Source organism: Micrasema longulum, unplaced genomic scaffold (assembly GCF_059751315.1).
Source record: "Micrasema longulum isolate JH-2025_06_02 unplaced genomic scaffold, ASM5975131v1 h1tg002328l, whole genome shotgun sequence".
Taxonomy (NCBI): domain Eukaryota; kingdom Metazoa; phylum Arthropoda; class Insecta; order Trichoptera; family Brachycentridae; genus Micrasema; species Micrasema longulum.
The window spans coordinates 20,482-43,679 of NW_028279478.1; the positions used below are offsets into that span (position 1 = coordinate 20,482).

At 32.6% G+C, this 23,198-nt stretch overlaps 3 protein-coding genes across 3 annotated transcripts in view; 2 read left to right on the top strand and 1 right to left on the bottom strand.

The window, feature by feature from the left end:
- The first annotated feature begins 3,584 nt into the window (after nt 1-3,584).
- On the top strand, nt 3,585-7,932 carry LOC148272454 (nucleolar protein 56-like). Its single transcript, XM_088240019.1, has 4 exons — nt 3,585-3,611; nt 6,292-6,499; nt 7,599-7,709; nt 7,850-7,932. Exons 1-4 carry the CDS (start codon nt 3,585-3,587, stop codon nt 7,930-7,932), a joined length of 429 nt encoding a protein of 142 aa, XP_088096145.1.
- Nucleotides 3,625-14,041, top strand: LOC148272455 (nucleolar protein 56-like). Its single transcript, XM_088240022.1, has 9 exons — nt 3,625-3,700; nt 6,292-6,499; nt 7,599-7,768; nt 8,115-8,313; nt 8,851-9,114; nt 10,171-10,325; nt 11,146-11,316; nt 12,944-13,125; nt 13,574-14,041. Exons 4-9 carry the CDS (start codon nt 8,243-8,245, stop codon nt 13,727-13,729), a joined length of 999 nt encoding a protein of 332 aa, XP_088096148.1. The 5' UTR covers nt 3,625-3,700; nt 6,292-6,499; nt 7,599-7,768; nt 8,115-8,242; the 3' UTR covers nt 13,730-14,041.
- The window catches only part of alphaCOP (coatomer subunit alpha), a 32,038-nt gene continuing 22,877 nt past the window's right edge, over nt 14,038-23,198 (bottom strand). The window contains exons 15-18 of the mRNA XM_088240021.1: nt 21,061-21,281; nt 17,727-17,902; nt 16,737-16,952; nt 14,038-15,323 (exon numbers count right to left, since the gene is read on the bottom strand). Coding sequence (XP_088096147.1) covers nt 14,857-15,323; nt 16,737-16,952; nt 17,727-17,902; nt 21,061-21,281 — 1,080 coding nt within the window. The 3' untranslated portion in view covers nt 14,038-14,856. The remainder of the gene's footprint in view (nt 15,324-16,736; nt 16,953-17,726; nt 17,903-21,060; nt 21,282-23,198) is intronic.

The following is a 23,198-nucleotide window of genomic DNA, read 5'->3' on the forward strand; positions in this document are numbered from 1 at the left end:
TTAAGTGTTTTTTATTTCAGATATCATTTTATTATCTAATTATTTACTATCAAATTCATAAGTATTTAGTAATATAATAATAAAAAATACATTATTTTTAGTTAAAAACTAAATTAAAATGCCTCTATGTCATAAATTAAATTTTGTCGGTTGTGTAGGCGACTTATTTCGAGGGGGATTATGTAGTCTATAATATTTACAGGTACAAGCAGTACCGGTTTCGCTTAAGTCGTTATAATGTACCTTAGTATAATTATGATTAAATTGATAAGTACTCTGACATATTACATATTATAATTACATGTAAATAGTATATTGATATGCATTTGGAAGAGTTAGAACAGAGTTCCGTTTAAACATAGATATAGTTTTAATGTAAGTTTCGTCACACAATTTTAAAAAATATATTTTTTAGTATTTTTATAATTAACACCACCCTTTCCTGGTCACTGTCTTAATAAATGTAATTTTTATTTTAGTTTACAGCGGCTTTACTAAAATTTCATCTCAATTTTATTCTTAATCAATATTGGTTGTCATTTAAAAATATTTGTAAATATTATTATTGTAATATGGTTGCGAATAATCACAGCCTCAAATATTATTTGCTTTCAGTCTAGTTAAATGTAAAAAATAACGTAAAATAAGATCATCAAATAGAAAATAATTCCTGTATTATTATTATTATTATTCGATATAGACAGGCAACCTTTGCTGATGATTATACATTTATGTGTCTTTATAAATTGAACATTATATAATATCACAAAATAACACAATTTTTACAATTCTTTGAACAATTTCAATGATTATGTATAAGTATTTATAATATATTTGGTTTATAAATCAATAAATAAATAGCAATAATGAGTAATATTTTATTTTAATCCTGCATCCTGTGTAAGTTAAATTACCACAAAATGAAAAGTAAGCAAAATCAGTGTTCAAAAACTGGTTTTTCAAAAAAATAAAAAGGAATATAAATAATATTTGCCTTTTCAAAATTCTTCTTCTTCCTTGTTGTAACGGAGCTCTGTATCCGCATCTGCAGAATGCCCGTTTTAGAAGATACGCATCCCGTTCCGCATGTATTATTGCGGATGTTTAAGCGATGTGTACCTTTTTTTACTACATGCATGGTTTTTAGTTGTTATTTGCCCAAATTTGGATCCCATGTTCAAGCTTAAACAAGATGCTCGTCGTCGAGGCCCCAGTCTTGGACTGGATTCAATCTAAATCTACGGAAGCATTTCTTGAGCAATAGGGTTTTTGATGGTTGGAATAAGATCCCACTAGAGCTGATCTTCAATGGGTTCAAAAATGAACTAGATTTGTTTCGGAAAAGTTAAAGTGCGCCAACAGCTAACTTTCACTAAAATAGATTTAAGCATACCAGCTTTAAGCTACTCGCTTAGAATTAACATAATAATATTAATATTTTTGGTAATACTGTCGTTCGAAATGTTACAAACAGTTATATAAACATTAATTATTAAAAACATTTTAGTTTGTAAGTGAAAATTCTTAATGGAAGTTTATTGTAATTTATTATACAAATAAAAGACGAGTGATACTCAAATCCACAAATTTGGAATATCCAGTGACCGGTTTCATCGCTTTCGCGACACTTTACCCATTGTAATATATTTTTACTAATGACCTTTTACCCTTTGTTTTTCAGAAATCATAATCAACAAAAATCACAGTCACGAAGGATGGGACACTAAAATTGAAATAAAATACTTAAACTTATTAAAATAGCATTATATCAACTCATTAGTAAACCCGAAAAAATGTTGATAATTATCCTTAAGATAAAAATAATTTTATTTAATTTACTTTCATATAACTTTAAATTATCTATCCTTACCTCTGTTTTGTATAAATACATTGGAGTACTTACATATTTTTAGTTTGGTCAATACAGTGAAAGACACTAAGCAAAAATGTTACAGACTGATGCAATATAACATTCTACCTTTCATTGCATGTTACACCGTAAGTCTGAACGCATCACGCACATGAGCCACGCATTCACTACAAACCTGCGCTCATCAATTTACCCCGACCTCTCGCCACTCCACTCGCCATCATCCATGTTCATGTTTTTGGGTGTCACTTCACACAACCTCGCTCGGTGATTTCCCGCGTACACTGCGCCCCCTTTTTGTGTTTGTTTGGAAAACCGACGTTGATGGATCGCTCCGCGCGCGAATTGTAATGTTTGCGATTTGTGCACTCAAGACGTCCAGCTATTGGAATTTGTTTCAACTTGTTTTACATTGCACCATCTCTACAAAATATCAAGAACTAGAAAAATAACTTTTAATTATAGAACAAATTATACTTCATTGAAAACTCATATGGAGATTATGGAGATCATAACATTGTGACGATTCATACCTATGAACTTGCTACTACTCTCTAGAAAATAACTTAACATATAGTAATAAAATATTTTTGTATCTATTTATTTCAGTGGTTTAATAAACTTTTTACAAAATTTTAGTAAAAATTAGAAAAAAAGGGAAAAAAAAGTATTCATTACTCTAGTACCAATAAAAAATAAATAAAACATTTGTGGAAAAAAATATCATAATAATGTGTGCGATTTGTGCACTCAAGATGTCCGTCCAGCTATTGGAATTTGTTTTTACTTGTTTTACATTGCACCATCTCTACAAAATATCAAGAACTAGAAAAATAACATTTAATTTTTGTGATCTCACTGGGAATAGAAAAACAAATTTTAATAATAAATAAAAAATATGGAAAAAAAATATATTTCTGTATCATAAAAATCTAAATTCTACAAAAAATAACAGTTAAGAGGAAAAAAATTAACATTGAAAATAAAGTTTTACTATAAAATAACCTTTAAGGTCAGAACTGCACTACAGTGTCGCTGCACTACAGCGGTGCTGCGAGAGATTTTTTTTACGGAGTGCTGTAAAGTGTAGCGGTAGTGCTATTTGTTTCATCCAAAATAGTGAAAATAAAAATTTGTGTTGTCGCGATGCGCCGCACAACGCCGTTTTAGTTTAGTTTGACTTTTATTAAAAACGTGGGTTTGAAAATATAAATATATGTGTATATAAATTGTTTCAAATAAGAAAGTTAAAAAAAATAAATCAATAAAATTTAAGAACGAAATCAGTACCTACCAATTATGTAGTAATAACTAGTAAATACATGAAAGGGATCAAAAAAAATATATGGGAAACAATAAAGTTACTTATTTTCATAGGTAAATCATTATTATAATTCTTTTATCATGGTTAACCCAATGATAGTATAAATATGTACAAATTTAAATTACACAAAAAAAAAACACAAGACGGAAGATGAAATTATTTGTTGAATTCGCAATTATAAATTATTTTTCGAAAAAAATTATCAGCAGTGAGGTTTAAAATAAATCTTAAAAATCACTTTATTTAGTATTGACTCGCAAATTGCAAGCACCTGTATTATAGTTATAAAATAACATAATATGTTGATTTTTTGCCAAATAATGACAAAAATCTCTTAAGTAGGTGTCGTTGACATTTTTTAATCCCGTTGAGTTGGTGTAAACAAAATAAATGTCAGAAATAGTCATAGTAGACACGGTAAACTTATTCTATGGAAATTAAAATTTAGCACGTGCGGACGCTTCGTGTTTATTTCACATGGATACTTGAGTAATATTTTTAAAATGGTAAGATTATATATTTATTATTAACTTTTTTTAAAACTTTTATTTTCATATCTTCAATGTTTTATTTCAATTTTTATGGTTACCGTACTTTTCTTTTGCATAGAATTGAACTACTTTTAGGTTAAGCCGCATGTTTTATTTCACAGACGGATTTTATATTTTGTTTTCGATTATCAATTGTAATACTAAACATTGGTAATATGAACACTTTGCCTTAGTTCCATTATTATAAGTAAAGTTTTCAATAATACCGAAAAATAATAATAAATGCTCTTCCAGCGCGTTTTTTTCCTTCATTATTTATCCAACAAAAGAATGACACGTTGTAAAATTATCCGACTACTTAAGATTATTTTACTTGTAACCTTTTTGATTTTATCAGACGTTTAAATACACAATGAATACTATTATGTGCATCTGTATTTATCTAGTTTTTTTCCTAACGGAGCAATATTCGTATTCGGACTTTTAGTATCATCCCTGTGCCAATGATTTTCAGATTTAACCCTAGATTCACAAACTATATTTAGGGTTAAATTGTTCATAAACATATGTCTCTGATACACATCACTTTTATGGTGACCTAATTTAATAATTACGGGAGATATTAAAAAAAATCTACATTGATTAATTAGAAAGAACTTTTATTTGGAATTAAAACATAAAAAAATAATCAGAGCATTCTAGGCACAAAGTACCGCGATGTTCCATGCACATTGCACACCGCGCGCTGTGAAAGTACAAATTGCATCTCAATGGTAGCCAAAGACAAGTCTCCATTCTAAATTTTTCAAACATTCCTACTTTAGTAATTGACAACAATGGGATTGCTCTCTTTGCGCTGTTTTTACAGTAAAAAAATCTTCGTATTATCATGAACAGATCACTGAGGTCGGGAAAAAGTTTTGCCATGCCCTCCAGTCGCTGAAGACTTCAGTGTTTTTTTTTCCAACCACAGCAAAAAAAACTTTCTCAATGTATTATTTTGTCTTTGTTCTATGCCATAGTCCTTAAAATGTAACACAATTAGAATGACAGTTGTCAGAAAAAGTAACGACATAACTTTGTAGTAACGTCAAAGGAGTTATTTATATTGAAAAATCATTTGTATCCGGCGTGTTAATTAATTTTTTTAATACAATGCTTGAAACATAAATCAACATTAATATATAAAATCAGCTTGAAAACTAAAAAAAAACTAAAATAAACCCAATTATTAACGACATTCTTACAAAGTTACATCATTTTGCAAAAACGTTAGAGATGGGACAAGTTGATCAATGTAAATTGATCGAATAAAAAAATAATTTATTTGATGTTGTTCATGAAAAAAATATAAATGTCTAATTTTTTGTGAATAATTGTGTTAAACACACTATAATAGGCTTTTGTTTTTGCGTTTTTTATATCAATTTTCGGAAACAGAGTTTCATGATTGCATGAAATAACTGATAAAATTGATTTGATCAGTGATCAGTAATTTCCCATCACTAATGAAATGAGTTTGACAGCTGTCATTCTAATCAAGCTATATTTTAAGGAATATAATATTTGTTTAAAGAAGATTTGTTGGTAAAGATTCGTGCAAAATTATTTATAACACAATTATTGAACCACACATTGACTACTGTAGCAGCATATTATTTTTATCGAACCAAGAAAATTTAAACAAATTAACCATTTTTATCAAACAAAGCTTTAAGAATCATTTTGAAAAAAAAACCGATACCCAAGTGTAAATTTAATGTTAACAGAATTAAAAGTACTAACAAATAAGATTCTTTTTTTCAATAGCGTGATGTTTGTGTTTAATAAATACTATAAATTTAAAAAAACACAGTTTTGTAAAAGAAATTATCAAAGCCGACATGAACATAATCACAATACCTGAGAAAAGGTAAAAATCAGACTCCCATTCAGAAAAATACGAAGTCACAAAAATTCTATTTTATATAAAGCAGTAAATGTTTTTTTTTTTTTACAATATACATAAGAGGTAAAACAGAGTATTAAAAAATGCAGGATAATTACATAGCAATGAAATACATCTTAATAGTAAATAAAAAAATCCCACAAAGGCTTGACCTGTTCGTGGGTATACAGGAAAATGTTAATGAATTTTTGCTGCTATAATAAATAGACAGTTATAATATTTTTGTGTAACATAAGAGAAAATATTCTGTAAAAGATTATATGATTTTTTTATAGTAATTAAAAAAGGAAATAAAAAATATTAAAAAAACATTAAAATATTCCTTATTATTAAAGGGCAACAAAATATATCATAAAAAAAAAAGAGTTCATATCTTTAGTTTGAATCCAGGATAGTGCGTGTTTTTCAAAAGAAGGAAAATTTTGGGCATATAAAATATGCATTATGAAACGGGAAAAAACATATATGACCAAAAAAAAACAATTTCAAATAGAAGGTTAAGTGTTAAACGACTTATAAATTAAATATATGTACATTTTTATTATTAGAGCACACGTAAGAATAGAATATGTTTATGTGCGCCCTATTCAAGATTAAAAATAAAATAAATAAAAAATAATATCGGTATGGTTGGAATAATCGGTGTTTCTTTCTTTAGCCGGTCAAGTTGATGGTGCTCTATGAGCACGCAGCAGGCTATGCCCTGTTCAACGTGCTGGAATTCGAGGAAGTGGCAACACTCCTTCCGCAGCTGGAAGCTTCCGTGTCTTCCCTGGATCGCTTCAACTCCATCGTGAAGCTGGTCGGCTTCCAGCCCTTCAAAACGGCTGTCACAGCTCTTGAGAATATCAACAGTGTCTCGGAAGGTGAAAAATCAAAACTTTATATAAGAAATTACATAAAATGGGCTATTCTTGGTCAAATCAAAACACTATTTTCACCTAGCCTTTTCATATTTAGATAATTACAGCAAATCCCTATCATCTGATGGTGCGTGACACTGCATTGGTGCCCTATTCACCGTTAGATTAGATAAGTTTAGGAGATGGTGTCATGAAAGTGGTCGCCCGTCAGTCCTTTACTAATTACAGTTCTTCCTAGAACTGAGAAGAAATTTTGTTGTCCAACCGAAATGTGAAGTGGTTCACATAACTATTAACACTTTCCTGATACTTGGATTAACCATTAAACTAAGCCAATGTTGTGAAATAAAATGCAAAACTTACTCTAAGATCACTTTTTTATTGCTTCTGGAATAATAAAGCAAATTGAAATCAAATCAAAAACTTACTAAAACATGTCTAGCAATTTATAAGTCTCGTGGTGTAATGGTCAGCGCGTTTGCATACCATGCGAGAGGTCTCGGGTTCGATTCCCGACATGGTTGAAATATTTATTTTAAAGGTGTTTTCACACCAGAATATTTCATAGTCCCTGAACTGGTACATGAAGCGTAAGACTGATCATCTTACCTTCATGTAACAAAATTATCAAGATACGCGGCGATTGGTGTACCGATGCAGTGCCCTATGCACCATTAGGTGTGGAAAGGGAATGATGATGATGAAAATATTTGGTTTTATTGATAATGATTTGTATATTTGGCAATCCGGGTGGCTGGAGTTCCGATAAACGGATTTCTACTGTACATTTACTTGTAATTAAAAAGCAATACATAGTTTTAATATTGAATTTATCTCTTTTTTTTATTACATGAAATATTTAGCTACCTATTATATTTTAATGTTTAATTTTTTAATTCGTTAAATAGGTATTAAAGTACCTATATTGTAAGGTGCGGATAAGGGAATGAATGAACTAGAATATTTTGTTTAAATGTTTTAGCTGTTTTATTTATCTTGGGTGCATGTCACAATATATCTAATTTTGAAAATAAAATCACCAATATGATTTTTTTTCCTCTGTGCTAACCAGAATATCTTACTCTAATATTGTGGATTGCAGGTGTGGTCCCCGAGGACCTGCAACTGTTCCTTGATGGAGCACTTCCTAAGCCGAGTAAGAGAGCGAAGACCACTCTGGGAGTTTTGGACGCTAAGCTCGGAGCGGCCATCAGTGAGGTGTGTTAGGCATCCCTTGCACTCACATTGGTGCAGTACCAGAGATAGTCAGAGGTAAGCTTCTAATATTTTTTACTAAATTACTTACTTACTTCTAATTATATTCTTATCGATCATGGACAATGAACCCCACAGATTTAGCAATAGACATAGAAGCACTCACCCTCCATTCAGTATCCCGTCTCTTGAAAGATCTAGGCTTGGAGGATGAGAATTAATCTACGGGGACCAGTCACAATAGATCTACTCAGGTCACAGTGAAGTCAGAGCTTGCTTGGCTGACCCCCAACTACTAGAATAAGCTTCTAATTATTATTTTGTATTTTTTTTTGCATCGCAACAAGTCGAGAGTTGCCGAAAGACAAATCGCTGTCACAAATCATATTAACTTATCTTCCAGGTATCCGTCACCACTTCCCCAAGTTGGTCAAGGGTTTCACTAGCAAGACGGCCGCAGTAGCACAACTGGGCTTGGGCCACTCCTACTCCCGCGCCAAGGTGAAGTTTAACGTACACCGAGCCGACAACATGATCATACAATCCATCGCCCTTCTGGACCAACTGGACAAGGATATCAACACCTTTTCTATGCGGATAAGGTTTGTGACTCTTTTTAAAAACGTTTGCTGAATCACATCTTAACCTTGTTTAATAAATGTTTATCTTTCTTACATCTGCTCTTACTTCCACTATAATGTAATGTTTCAAAATTTGTTTTTCAATTTATGCACTCTGGATGCATAACTTGGAAAAACGAAATTCCATATATTTTTATTTAAAAAAAAAACATATTCTCAATGTATACATAATTCTTCCTTCTTTTAAACTCACATACTGTCCATGCACCTCTACCGTGGAATCATACCCCCCTCCATGCTGGGATTGTCAGTTTTAGACTCTTCATCTCTAACCATGTACCATAATAACTGTATGTTGTACCTTAATAATCTATTGTGCTTTTTTTTAAAACATATTTTTTTAATTACCTAATCATATAATATTTGTACATTGTAATCGGCTGTAGTGCTGTATTGTACATTTAAATAAAAATATGTAAATAATTCATTGTCATGTGTAATTTTGTGTAATATTATATCCAACTCTTACCTCACTAATAGAAATGTTACTTTCTTCAGAGAATGGTACTCTTACCACTTCCCAGAGCTGATCAAGATTGTTCCCGACAATTATCTGTACGCCAAGGCGGCTGAACACATTAAGAACAGGAAGGACCTCAACGATGAATCACTCGAGGCCCTCACCGAGATCCTCATGGATGGAGACAAGGCGCAAGCCATTATAGACGCCTCCAAGATGTCTATGGGGATGGACATCTCACCCGTTGATCTCATCAATATAGAAATGTTCGCGGGGCGGCTAGTCAAACTGAGTGAATACAGGTAATGAAAACGTGCCACCTTTTAGCATTAACTCCTTTTTGTTTGCAAACATTTAGACCTTTCCTTGCTCATTGTCATTCTTGTGATTGTCAAACCTAGTACTAAGAATCCTTTCACCACAGTAAACTAGTCACAACTAGATTAAATTGAAGTATTTATTTGACACTTTATATACATATACAATATATATACATATAAGGGCGGGTATATTGCCTTAAGGCAATTTCTTCCTACCTACCCAAACCGTTCAGTTTGAGAAAATTATAAACACATGGATATATTGAATCTTACAATTTTATACAAAAATAAACATACACTACTATAAATAGTACATAGTTTATAACCTTGAAATGCGGTGTTAATTGCACGATTATGACTATTAATATTTTGATAATGCTGGAAGACGTTGGAGTTAAGGAATTCTCAAAATAATGGTATCAATAATCTGAATTGACGTTATTAAATTTATAAAAAATACCTTAGTGGAAATAGATTGTTGTAACTAAATTGAATACAAGTAAACACAGTTTTTGCTACTATTATCTGACAAAAGCCCTCCATATAATTTACCAAACTCACAGTGAAAGTGAAAGTTAAATTCAATTGAAATCGCGACTTATAAAATTGAAACTTTATCGAGTAACTTGTTTATCAATAAAAAAAAATTGTTTGAGGAAAATCGATATGAAAATTGTAACTTTGGCTAAAATTGGTAAAATGGCAGCACTGTGCAGAACTGTCATTCAGTACTTTTTAACTATGATAAATTATGAGTCAATTCAAAACGCATAGAATGTTCTGTTTCCATTGGAATTTCCGAACAAAAAATATATAGAAACACTTTTCTGCTAAAATGCAGTGTTCTATAAAAAAATTGAGTCACTCCATCGATCACTTTCCGAGATTTGCGGCCACAAACATGGAACCTAAATTTTTATTTTCATGTATTCACGAAATTGCACCATTGTTTTATTTGATTCAAATATAGATTCAATGGCATTTATTTTTATTCTTAAAGTGTGTGGAAGCTTGTTTGACTCCAGTTTGAATTTCCAGAAAACAGATATCCGAGTACCTCCACAAGAAGATGAACGGTGTCGCCCCCAATCTCGCCTGCCTTATCGGAGACCAGGTGGGAGCTCGCCTTATCTCCAAGGCCGGTAGCCTCACCAATCTGGCCAAGTTCCCGGCCTCCACTGTTCAGATTTTGGGTATGAAGCTTTATAATTTTATAATTTCCATTCAAGAACGACTTCATTTTCAAGCACACTACTGTATACATTCATTTACCACATGTTTGTATTTTACACTATTGTTTCCCTTCAACAAAAAGATGGTTATGATAAAAATAGCCTTTCAGTTATCTGCTAGTTAAAAATTATTTATCTAAATTACTAAAATCATGAAACTAATTAAATGCTGGTTGTTTTTGGAAAACAAACTGAATGTTCTCCATATATACCAAAAAGAACCCTGAATCATAATGTGTTTTCTTTAAAATTTATTTAACAACTCGTGTGTGTGTAAATATTATATTGAAACGGGTTGTGGTCCTGTGGCTAGTGTCGCAGACTCACGGATCAGAGGTCCTAGGTTTGAAATTCACTCTACCTCAACTTAATTTCCATGTTCTAATATTGAGTTATTTACAATTCGAAAATGGCCCCCAAAATTGTAATATGAGTACTTATACCTAATTTACCAATTATAAGAATGCAAATATTTATAGTAATATAGAATATTTCATAGTCCCTGGACTGGTACCTGAAGCGTAAGACTGAGCATCTTACCTTCATCTAACAAAAAGATTAAGATACGCTGCGATTGGTGTACTAATGCAGTTCCCTATGCACCATTAGGTGTCAGTTACCATAGTAAAATATTTTACTAAAAGCATTGAAGTATATCATATAAGCGATTTTGCAGGAAAATAATGGTATTCGTAACTCTATTTGGCAGAGCAAGATTTCTTTAAATAAGTATGTAGCTGTTATGTGCCATTTATAATATGTATGTATCTTGCATTACCAGGCGCCGAGAAAGCTCTATTCCGAGCTCTGAAGACGAAAGGCAACACTCCGAAGTACGGGCTCCTGTACCATTCCTCCTTCATAGGAAGAGCTGGACTGAAGAACAAAGGGCGCATATCACGCTACCTCGCCAACAAGTGCTCTATAGCGTCCAGAATAGACTGCTTCGCTGGTGAGTTATCATTTCCTTATCTGCACCTGGGCCCCGGTTACAATGGGAAGTTAACATGTATCTATAAAGTAAAATTAAGTTTTCTGTATGAAAAGCAGAATATGCATACAATTTTTTCTTCCAAACATGTTCAATTATAGGTTACCGACGAAGATACTTTAAACGTTCACGCAAATATACTCATTTTCGTACACAAATATCGGTTTTTATTTATAGACAGTCGAAGATAACTCTATTAACTTCCCATTGTAATCGAGGCCCAGATGTGTGCTGCATTGGTACATGCATTGCAGGGTATCAGCGTTACCCTCCAGGTGCCTGTAGGAATTACAATATACCCTTTTAAATCAATATTTCGCATCAACCATGTGGAAATTGAACTTCCCATTCATAATACAGTAAAACCCCTTTTTATGTTTTTCAAGGAAGCAACTAAAAAAGTTCTAAAATTAGGAAATTAAAAATGTATGGAATAATAAACTAAAATAAAATTAATGTTCTGGACTACAGTGTAAATAAAGTAAAACTACAATTACCCGGATTAATGAGTGCCAGATGTTATCTTTAGTTATCGTTTGCCAGACGTAATTGGATTACCATTCAATCAAAACAATGTTTTAAAAGAAAATGCAAAATTGACTTTAAGATCACTTTTCTATTGCTTTTGAAATTATTCGGCGAATTGGAATTACATTAAAAATTACCTAAACATGTCCAGCAAAGTTGATAATTGCTTTGACGAAGAAACTCGTTTACGAGCAGCGGGGTCCTTGTTTTGAGATTTTATCAATAGTCTGGATATTTGGCAATCAAGAAGACTAGTTCGGATAAACGGAGTCTTACTGTAAATGTACCTATTTTTAATGATTTCATCAAAAGTATTTGAATATTTCTTTTTTTTTTCAAACTGTATTTAGGAAATTTATTTTAAAAACACGTTTATATACAGAAGTATATACGGAAATTTTACATAAAAACAAAAATTCATATTTTTGTAAAATATGTACATTGGTTTTTCCTCTAAAGTGAAAAAACTTTATTTATATAGTATCAATTTATTTATATGGTATCACTTTATTTATTGTGGGAAACTCTGTTGAAAAAGCCATAATAAAAATAAGTAAAATTGCTGAAAGCTGGAATTTTAAATGCCATTTAGATCTCGGAAAATCACTTTTTAAACTGTCTCCTTTCCACATTTTTTGTTCATAACTTTTAATATTTCTATTGCTTCATTTTTAAACATTCTGCATCGCATATATATTGTTCCTAAACATGTGTCAAATGGTCAAATGTGTGTCGTGAGTTGTAAAATGTCAATATGGCGTTTTTAATCAAATGAAAACTAATCCTGAAGGAAGATAGTTAAACAAAAGGGTCAATTACAGTGCACCTGCTTTGAATTTAGTTTAAAATAATAATTTACACTTTTTTGTTGTTTGCTTGCTTTTATTTTTCAGTTCAGTTTGGGCACACGTACCGTTTTTATGTCATAACAATTTTAGCTGGTTTGACTATGAACCAAATGAATTTGAAATTTTTTAAACATAACATAACGCCGGTTGGGGTGATGAAAAATGTTCATCGGAGAGAATTTTGCTTATTATTTTTTTCCTTGTATTTGCAGAAGTCCAATCATCGGTGTTTGGGGACAAGCTAAAACAACAAGTGGAGGATCGCCTGAAGTTCTACGAGTGCGGAGACGTTCCACGGAAGAATGTGGATGTGATGAAGGAGGCCATGGAGGAGGCGGCAGCCATGACTGTCACCAACGGGGACCAGGAAGGAGAGAAGAAGAAAAAGAAAAAGGTAAGTGCCCCTTGCTTTCTCATTTTTTTCTCACTTCATTTTCATTTCCTTTTATTGTTACTACTAGGGTTTATTTATTCATTTCTGATAATTTATTTAGCGCCCTTTTTATGAAAATCACCTCAAGGGCACTGTACAATAAGCATCCCAACACGCCTTGCAGCCAAATAGCGCATGGACGTTTAGAAATCCAGCCCCCATTTACACTTTAATTTATAAATAATTGTTTACAAATAGAATCTAGATTACATGTCCTGCAGCTACAGAGCGCATGGGTGGCTAAAAATCTAAACCCCATTAACATTTGAAGTTTAATTTCGATGCACAATGAAACCCCGAAATTAGTCTACAAAAAATTGGACAAACTCAAAATGTTGTTGGAATCGTATATGTCCAAATTTCATTTGAATTTACTAATTTGCATATTTTTTTTTTACTTTGGTTACAGAATAAGAAGAGAAAACATTCAGAGGTGGACCAAGCCGATGCAGATGTGTCTGTTCAGAATGGGAGCACTACGCTAAATGGCGATAATCTAGACGACACAGTCGGAGAACCCAAGAAGAAGAAGAAAAAGAAGAATAAAGATAAAAATGGAGAATGATAACTTACCTCACAATTCTTTAGGCTGTTAAATACATTATTTTTTTAATATTACATCAGTGACAACTTATCTTAGACTCAATTGTGCGAGTGATTCTTTGAATGGTGAAGTCTGTGATGACATGATCTTTTGTTCAAATTCTCTAAATTTTTTTTTTTTGCCGATATCACTTTTTTATAGTTTTGATTTTCCAGAAAGTATGTGCTAGGAAATGAAATATCTTTATTGTGAATAAATTGTGTAATGTTTTGGATTGTTATATTATCATACTGTTACATTATTTTAATGTAAAATAAAACATATAATTACTTAGTTTGGTTTTTATTTTCTGATATACTGCTCTTCCTGCCAGTTACTGTTCATTATGTATATTTCGCACCCAAGGAATAATAGTGGCACAACTCAAAAAACATTTTCACGGGAGACCAGTCAGTACCCACACCCGTGTGCTATCAGTAAAGTGAACATTCATTAGCAAAAACAAAGGCACAACCCAAAGTTTACTCACTAGACGCGTTACTGATCATTGTGTCATTATTTCTTAAATAGTAAAAAAACAAAAAGTACAAAATCATTATTTTTGCTTTTACATAAATATTTTAATGAGTAAATAGGAACAGTTCCGCATCCTTCATTAAAAAACGATAATTTGGGATGTGTGCCATTATTGTTGCTCAAGTGCTACTTATGTAAATATAATATTACAAAATGACTGATCAAACTCATGGTAAAATAGTGAAAAATATAAAAATTCTACAACTTTTAATTATTTTATTCAATATGTATGTATACAAGATAATAATAGATTTAAACATAAATTGCCACTCTGATAATTAATATAATAATAAACCATTGGATTGCAAATTGCATGGCATAAAATAACAAAATGCCTTTTTAAAATGCAGTCCATCTTTACCAACAAATATATAACTCAATGGAATCACAAAAAAGGCTTAGGAATTTTCTCAATGCTACAAAAATATCTTATGCATTAAATGGCGCCTGATTAATACTTAATCGATACGAAGACCACTTAGAATAACAGAAATGCTCTTAGAAAAATACTCCGCGTATTAATTTTCAATTTTCGTTCCGAGAATATTAAACTACGGTTGACATGCGTGCATTTATCTCGAATGAAATTGGATTAAGGAGATTCTAAGCCCGATGCAATCTTTGCCGATTTCGGCAACATTACAAACGGAACAAATTGTTCCCTTATATTCTGGAAGGAAGCTGGCTCCGCAGAGACTGCATTTTTCTTCCGGTTTTCCTCTATAAATTGGCTTGTAGCTAATGCCGCAGATACTGAATGGATTGTGTTCATCATACGCCAGTTTGTACTCATCAACGGGGTTCTTATCGCAGGCTTGCAGGACCTTCCTGGCTTGCTGGGCCACTTCCGGCTTGGGGCCGAGTTCCAATAGTCTTCTAGCGAACGATGCGGCCGTTTTAAAGTTCTTCAGCTTGAAGAACATGTTGAGGGCTGTTCGTAGAGTGAGAATTTGGTGGACCGGTTGAAGGCGACAGTGGGTGAAATATGCGGCTAATTCGCAGTTACGCTTCTGTTCGTCCAGAGAAGCTTTAGGTAATCCTGAAAAAAAAAAAATTATATTTGTCAAATTAGATATTTAATAAATTTATTTTCTTAATTTTAATGGTTCGCAACAATATTTTGAGTATGTATATCCGAATGGTTTGTAGACAGACTGAATTTACTCCCAAGGGAGTTATTAACATCTAAATTTGTTGCAACAGAGAGCGAAAACATTTTTGAAAAGGAATATGAAATTCTAGGCATTTATAAAGCTTATGACCTGTCATTGGTTGGTTTAAGTGGCCTAGTGTATTCATATATATCAATGAGTAACATGGCAAAACTAAGACAAATTGACACAACGAGGAACTTAAGCCCTACGGGAAATTGGATACAAAAAATGTTTTCTTGTGCGCGGTAAAAATTAGAGCATTAAATTGTGTGGCAAAGTTTCTTGAACATTTACAAAAGAAATAATAAAAACGCACTACTTTGACCATATGAACCAACCGATGATGTGAGAGCTGTGAAGGATATCCGGTTGGCTTACGAACCAATCGGAAGAAATAACAGAGAACAACCTCTGACGCGGAGTTATTTCAGAAATACAAAACTTCATAGCAAAAAAATCATAGCACTGATAATACAATATATAAAAATGAAAAAAAATGTTTTTGGCTTAGTTTAATAGTCTATTAACAAATAAAAAAAAAGACACTGAATTTCCTCATTGTTTTGTCAGCTGTCTAAGCAACAAAAAAGAAAAAAAAACCATGGCATACAGAATCCGGAAATTCGAGACGGGACGGGAAATATTGATGCGAATCAACCTTTCCCTTACTGTCCTAAATACACCCGCACGTTACAATGCTGTGTAGTCACTACACATTAAAAAAATAAGAGATTTAAAAAGGGAAAAATGGAATACTTATAGAGAATGGCTGTAATTAACCATAATTTAATTTAAAGATGATAATATTTCAAATCTAACTGCTGAAAACATGAAAAAACTATTGGGTATCGCTAACGGCTCGGGCGAAACGTGCACCCGCGCCAACTTCGTGAGAGCTACTTATACTAGTACTGCTAGTAGGCTAGTACTGGACTACGTGACTGTTTCTTCATACGCAACACTGTGAAACATTGGTATACTGTGAGTATAATTTATTCCCGATATCCGATAAAATGCTTTTTTTGTGCCTAATAAGTACTTATTATTTAATAACAAATTATTTCAGTCGATACGTAACTGTGTAATGGAGGAATACTGAAAATCTAAACCCAATATTTATAAAGATATTATAGTTATTAGACGCAATGTGTACTGGCTACACATCACCGGGGAGGGACGGTTAAGTAAACCACTTTGGTATATCCACTGTCAGCTCGGTGATGAAGCCCAACATGTGCATCGATCTTCATTATGTGTATCCCTATTTAAGTTTGTATCCGGCAGGAAAAATGTCTCACCTTTCCTAAACGTCTCCATCTGCAGGCCGAGAACATACTCTCTGCAGATCTGCAACAGCTGCTGTGCCTCGGCGACGTCCTGTTTAGTGTCCACAACCAGCAGCGGTACGGCGAGCAGCGTGGACTGTAATTTCTCCACGGCTTCTGTGAACTTCCCGGCGGTGGTCAGTTGGTAGCACTGCTGTAGTTTGGCGACCAGGTTACTCAACTTAATAGCTAAACAAAGAAATACATTTATAGACGTTATCGTTAACCCTTCTCTTACTGAGCCAAAAAAACACGCTTTTTACAGTGCTGAGTACGGTGTTGCTTACACATGCAAAAAATGAGAAATTTTAAATTTAAAAATGAAATATTCACATTCAATTATTTATAGTTGAAGTCTAAAGTAATAATATTTTTAATATAATGAGAAACTTTAGCCTTACGGGAAATTGGATACAAAAATTATTTTTTTTGTACGGCAAAGTTTCTGAAAATGTACGAAAAAAATAATGAAAAATATTTTAATAAAAATGAACTATCAACAATGTTTTGAGTTTGTCCAAATTTTCGTAGACGAGGACTGGATTCAACCCCTAGGGAGCTGTTAATATTAGCATATTACAACAGAGATGAAGAACACTTTTTATGTATTTTGTCTAGGTACATATATTAATATTTATTAAATCCAAGAGTTCGCAACAATCGAATTAGAATGAATGATTTTATATAAAAATATTAAGTTCATACTTTTAGAAGTAATGTGGTTGATGTGGCTTTGATATGTATTAATTATGTAATATTTAGTTAACACTGTAAAAATAAAATAGATTAGAATTCATTAGTGAAATTTACCCTAATAAAGAAGCTTGTTTAGCTTTAAAACCAGTCAGGAGAAAAAAAATAAAATTGTAGTTCAAAACAAAATTGAATTATATTTATTTTATTACAAAAATATAGATTTTAAAGTTATCTAGTTGTCGTAATAGAATGAAGGAAGCTACTTACAGAAACAGGGAAGGCCGTTCTTGGGCGTGGCCTCCTTCCAGTTCCGCTGGGGATAGTGGGCCAGGGGCGGCAGGCAGGGGAGGGCGGGGAAGGTGAGACCCGCCCCCGAGAATATCTGCATAAAGAGGGCCTCGTACGGAGCGAGGTTGACCACACCCACTTGCTCATTCAGTAACCTGGACGCATATGAAATACACAAAATCAATATTTGAAGCACAAACTCATCATCGCAACACTCTCCACATCATATTATATTATTATTATATTTTATTTGGGAAATCAACAGTTCTACATACATATTTTTAGTAAACAAACAGATATAGTGTATAAACTCAGAACTAACAACAGATTTCCACATAGTATACAAAGTTAGTAAAGAAAATATATTACATATCAAATAAATACATACAATTTATACATATAAAAATGTTATTTTCATGTACTCAATAATCAAAGATTTTTTTATATTTATTTTAAGAACATTAAATTACTGTAAATTGGGAGGGATAAGGACAAAAATGCTTGAAGAGAGGATAAGGAGATGAAGGGAGATGTACATATTTATATGGTGCATAAGGCACTGCATTGGTACTGTATCGTCTTAATGGTACTGGAACTTGGCAGTCTTGTTAATCGAAATGTAGAAAAACATTTCCTTTATTTCTCTCACAATTTTAAAATTCAACAGTAACAAACAGGTAAATGTCGACTGCGAAGATAAGGGGTAAGAAAGTAGAGGAAGCGAGATCCGTATGCACGGATAGAGTAATACGGCATTCTATCCTCTCGCGAGCGGCGTGAGTAACACTCTCCACTGGTCTAACTAACTGTTTGACTGTCCCTTAATTCTGCTTGATTTCAATGCGTTTTCCTTTATATAGGAGAACATTTAGTTTTATTATAAAGCAAATGACTGGCGCCAAGACGCGCCAGTTAAAATTAAAGTCGCCTAAACAAATGACATAATTCCAAAGCATGAAATAACTATAGTCCTTTAAATATAGCTTGATTAGAATGACAGTTGTCAGCGAAAGTGAGGATATATTTATATTAATTTAGAAAAATCATTCGTATCTGGAATGTTAATTTATTTTTTTAATACAATGCTTGACATATAAATCAACATCATTATATAAAATCAGCTTTAAAACTAAAAATAACTCAAATAAACCTAATTATTAACGACGTTCTTACAAGGTTACGCCATTTTGCAAAAATGTTAGAGATGAGACAAATTTATCAACGTAAATCAATCAATTAAAAAAAAATCATTTGTTGTTATTCATGAAAAAAGTATTTAATGTCTTTTTTTTTAGTAAATAATTGTCTTAAACACACTATAGTAGGTTTGTTTTTGCGTTTTTACATCAATTTTCGGAAACCGAGTCTCATATTTGCAAGAAAAAACTGATGAAATCGATTTTATCAGTACATGGTCAGTGATCAATAATTTCCCATCACTAGTGGCATTAGTTTGACAGCTATATTTTAAGGACTATAGGTGTTTCCTTTTATGAAATATTACTGCACAGCAAATCTAAATATTTAAGTGCTTTCTTATTCCTTACACAACAGTCTAAAAATAATAATTAGATAAAAGTACATCTTTACAACTTACAAATTAATTATATAATACAAAAAATATCCACGTGCATACGCGATAAGACTTTATCAGAATATTCTAGTTGGCCAAATACAAAAATTATATATGTCTAGAAATCTACACATAAAAGGTCTAAACAGGTACTGTTTCGGATTTGTGAGTACTTAATTCAAGTGTAAATCTGTCTTGTATCTGTCTGGTGTCTGTGTATTTCAAATTAGATATACAAATTAGAGCATTTAATTGTATAGCGAAGTTTCTCAAGCATGTATGAAAAACTCATGAAAATACGTTTTGATAAAAATGAACTACTTTAACTCTTGTGCGGCTGTGATGTCTCACTAGTCCACATACGATACAAGACTTGATATGAGGGCATTGGAAGCAAAGATAGCAACCTTCGAAAAAATACTTTTTTTGGTTATGATGTCATTCTGTAGTTTATCAACTTTATTTTTGTAAAAATCATGAGTTGAGTTTTGCAAATGTAGTTTAAAATCATACTTCTGATGGTTTGAAAATAGTGTTTGTAAGCAAACAGCAATATCCATCAGCCATTTTATTCGATCAATGACAGGCTTGAGATTTAAATTTTCAAAATGGCCGTGCCATACAAATATTAAGAAATTTTTATGAATTTGTGTTTCTATTAAAGCTAATTTTTTAGTATCTTAAAGTTTAAGTTCAGTGAAAATAACATTTCTAACATAAAGACTCTTTGGCATTGGTGTAGCAGTTTTTGTTCTTTTTCTCGAAAACACCAAAACGGGAGTTTGCTATCTTTGCTTCCAATGCCCTTATCTCTCTTTTTTTTTAATGATGAAGTTGTCTTTTTTGTAATCTTCATATGGACATTTTCGCACTGGATTTGGATAGTAAAATTTGTACAACTATGCTGGATTTTAGTACAAAAATATTTATCCTTGCTACGTGAAGAATAAATGTCCGTCGATACAGCAATAAATCTGTATTAGAGAGAGCACAAAGATAGAACTCATAACGAGGAAGGCAGAGATGGTGATCTGTATTAGAGAGAGCACGAAGATAGAACTCATATCAAGGAAGGCAGAGATGCTGTTCTGTAGCCAGTGTTTGCGTGAAACAGATTCAGTCGGTTATTGACAGTGATGAGGGACGCAAGCATGTAAAATGAGCGGCGTATTTATGATTTTTAATTTATTTTTCAATAACAGAGCCAAATTTATTTTTATATGAATTATTAAACAGTATGTTTCCATGTTTTTTTTCAAATGTCTAAACTTTAGAATATTCCGTCTTTTGCTTGTGGTAACACAATGTTACATAACCGCACGCAAAGGAATTATTTAGCACAGTCTTTTAAGAGTTAAAACATAATAGGTTCTGGTCAACAGCAACAGCAACCAATCAATTATGTGTTGTGATTCCTGGTTTCCGGAAGTCATGTTTAGCGTGTTTTCATGTTCTTTTTAAATTCAGCTCGACTCACCGACGACAACTCGTGATGTCACAAGTGAAGTCATTACAGAATTACAATGCTTTAAAAAAATCATAGCGATGATAATACGATACATAAAAATAAATCTTTTTTTTTTTGCTTAGTTCGATGTCTACAGACAAATAATTTTCCTGGACTAAAGTTCCTGAATGAATCTAGCTTCCACAGGATCACCCAAAACAGACGATGAATATTGATAAAGTGACTGAAGTGACAAATCTATTTAATTTGTTATTGTCCAAAAAAGTGCATACCTCGCGGCGGTTTCAAATGACCCAGCCGCCACATGGTCGGCGGGCAGCTGTGAGCTGTCGGGCCAGAGGTCCCGGGCGCTGCGACCTCTCGGGGGCGGGGAGAAGTAGCCCTCCGCCCCGCCAGCGCCCCCGGCAGCCGGCCCCGCTAGCTCCTCGGGAAGGTCCAGTTCCTCGTCCACCTCCCAGCCGGCGCCCTCCGACCCTGCCCCAGCCTCCGCACCCTGGGAAAGAGAAATAATTTAAAACTTCATAATTTCTTTACACACTCGCACCTTTTTTAATGCAATTTTGAAGTTGTGCAATTTTTCAATAATGTAATTACATCCAGTATATGTCCAAAATCCAGTGTTTCACTTATTTATTGCAAGGTGACATTGGCATGTATGGCAATGTTTTGGTATGATACGAATTTCGAACTTCGACTTTAAGTTTCTTTTCCGTTTAAAATATGTATATTTGTAATTACTTGAAAAAGAGATGTTTCACGCCCTGTAGAACAGGCATGTATTAATTATCATGCCATACTTGCATGCAATGTTAGAAGCGCTTTCAGCAGGCACGACAATGATAGTTATAAATTTATAATTGTAAAAAGCTGCTTTTAATACATCATTCTTTTTGCACCACAACAGGCCAGGAGGCTTAATGACAGTACAGAATACCCAGGCTTGAGAAAAATCACATATAATGTTTATGTTTTCACCGGGAATCGAACTCGGAACCTTCTGAGTCAAGCGCCTTAACCCCTACAACACAGAGGCCGTCCATTGAACGCTTTTTTAAAGTTATTCCCCGTTTGTGAAAATACCCTATTATCACGAGGTTAGGGTGATATACATATTAGTCTAAGTGATTTCTAAGGTTGATTTAAAATTTGTACCAGATATTCAAATAGTCAGGTAAATCATTGTAACAAATATTTTGTGTTGCAAACCAAATAAATTATGTTATTTTTAAGATAATAAACATGTGGCATTTGAAAACGCTGAGTGGTAGACTGATCTACCAGAGTATGTTATTACGATACTTTTGTAACATGAATGAATACGAAATATTAGAAAATAAATATGTATGTCAATTCTGGTGATATATTTATATACCAATTCATTCTAGGTGTTCTATAAAAGGTTAAGACCTATGATATTAGTAGGTTAAACCAGGGTATTGTCGGCACCCCCTCCCCGGTTATTGGCACTCTCTTATTCAAACTAAAAAAAAATGGATAGTAATTTTAATATTGAAAACGGAGTACTTAAAATTATCAAGTTTAATTATATTAAATACAAATACACTCAAACTTCTTTAGTATACTTATGTGCGTAGTCAACTCGAATTCGCTTCATTAGTATGGTCCCCTCAATATAATGTGTATATTAATCAAATTGGTTTCCGTTGTCCTCTTCGCTATACCAGATTAAATTCCCTTTTTTATATACCAACTTATAAAAACAATTATACCTCGAATTCATTCATTAGACGTACCTGTAGAAATTATAATGGACTCGGTATTGATGTAGACATTTTTAACTGCACGTTGCATTTATACGCAAAATTTCTTCATGGGGTCGATTATTTGGGATAGTTGCTGAATGTGCATCTTGAGTGGTTTATGCTATGTATATGTTTGTGTATGTTTTATATGTGTGTTCATCAGTGGCGAGCCGTGATTTATTTTATAGGTAATCTATTAAAAATGTTCATTAATTTGTACTACATATAAGTACTAACATAACATGTAAGTAATGTAATTATAAATGACTATTTTTTTGTAATTCTGTGAAAATCAACTCAAACAACAATTATTATTAACCACGCGATAAACGTAGTTTTATTCTACACTATTTAATACAATACTTGCACAAAAGTTTATTAACAAATACCACAATGACATTCCGCAGATATTTCCATTATGATCTGTCATTGACAGTACTGTCAAGACTTAAGCACTGGCCGATTTCTTTTAAAATGAATAATGCCTAAAACGGCCACTGCGAACGCCACCTGTCCTATGTGATACATAATATGTCAACAGTATCCCATCAAAGAAAAATAGTCCTTCGGAAATAATGTTCAAAATACTAGTTTCCAAATCGAGAATCTTCTAAAAATATTTGTAATCTGCAAGTTTGTTTTAGTAC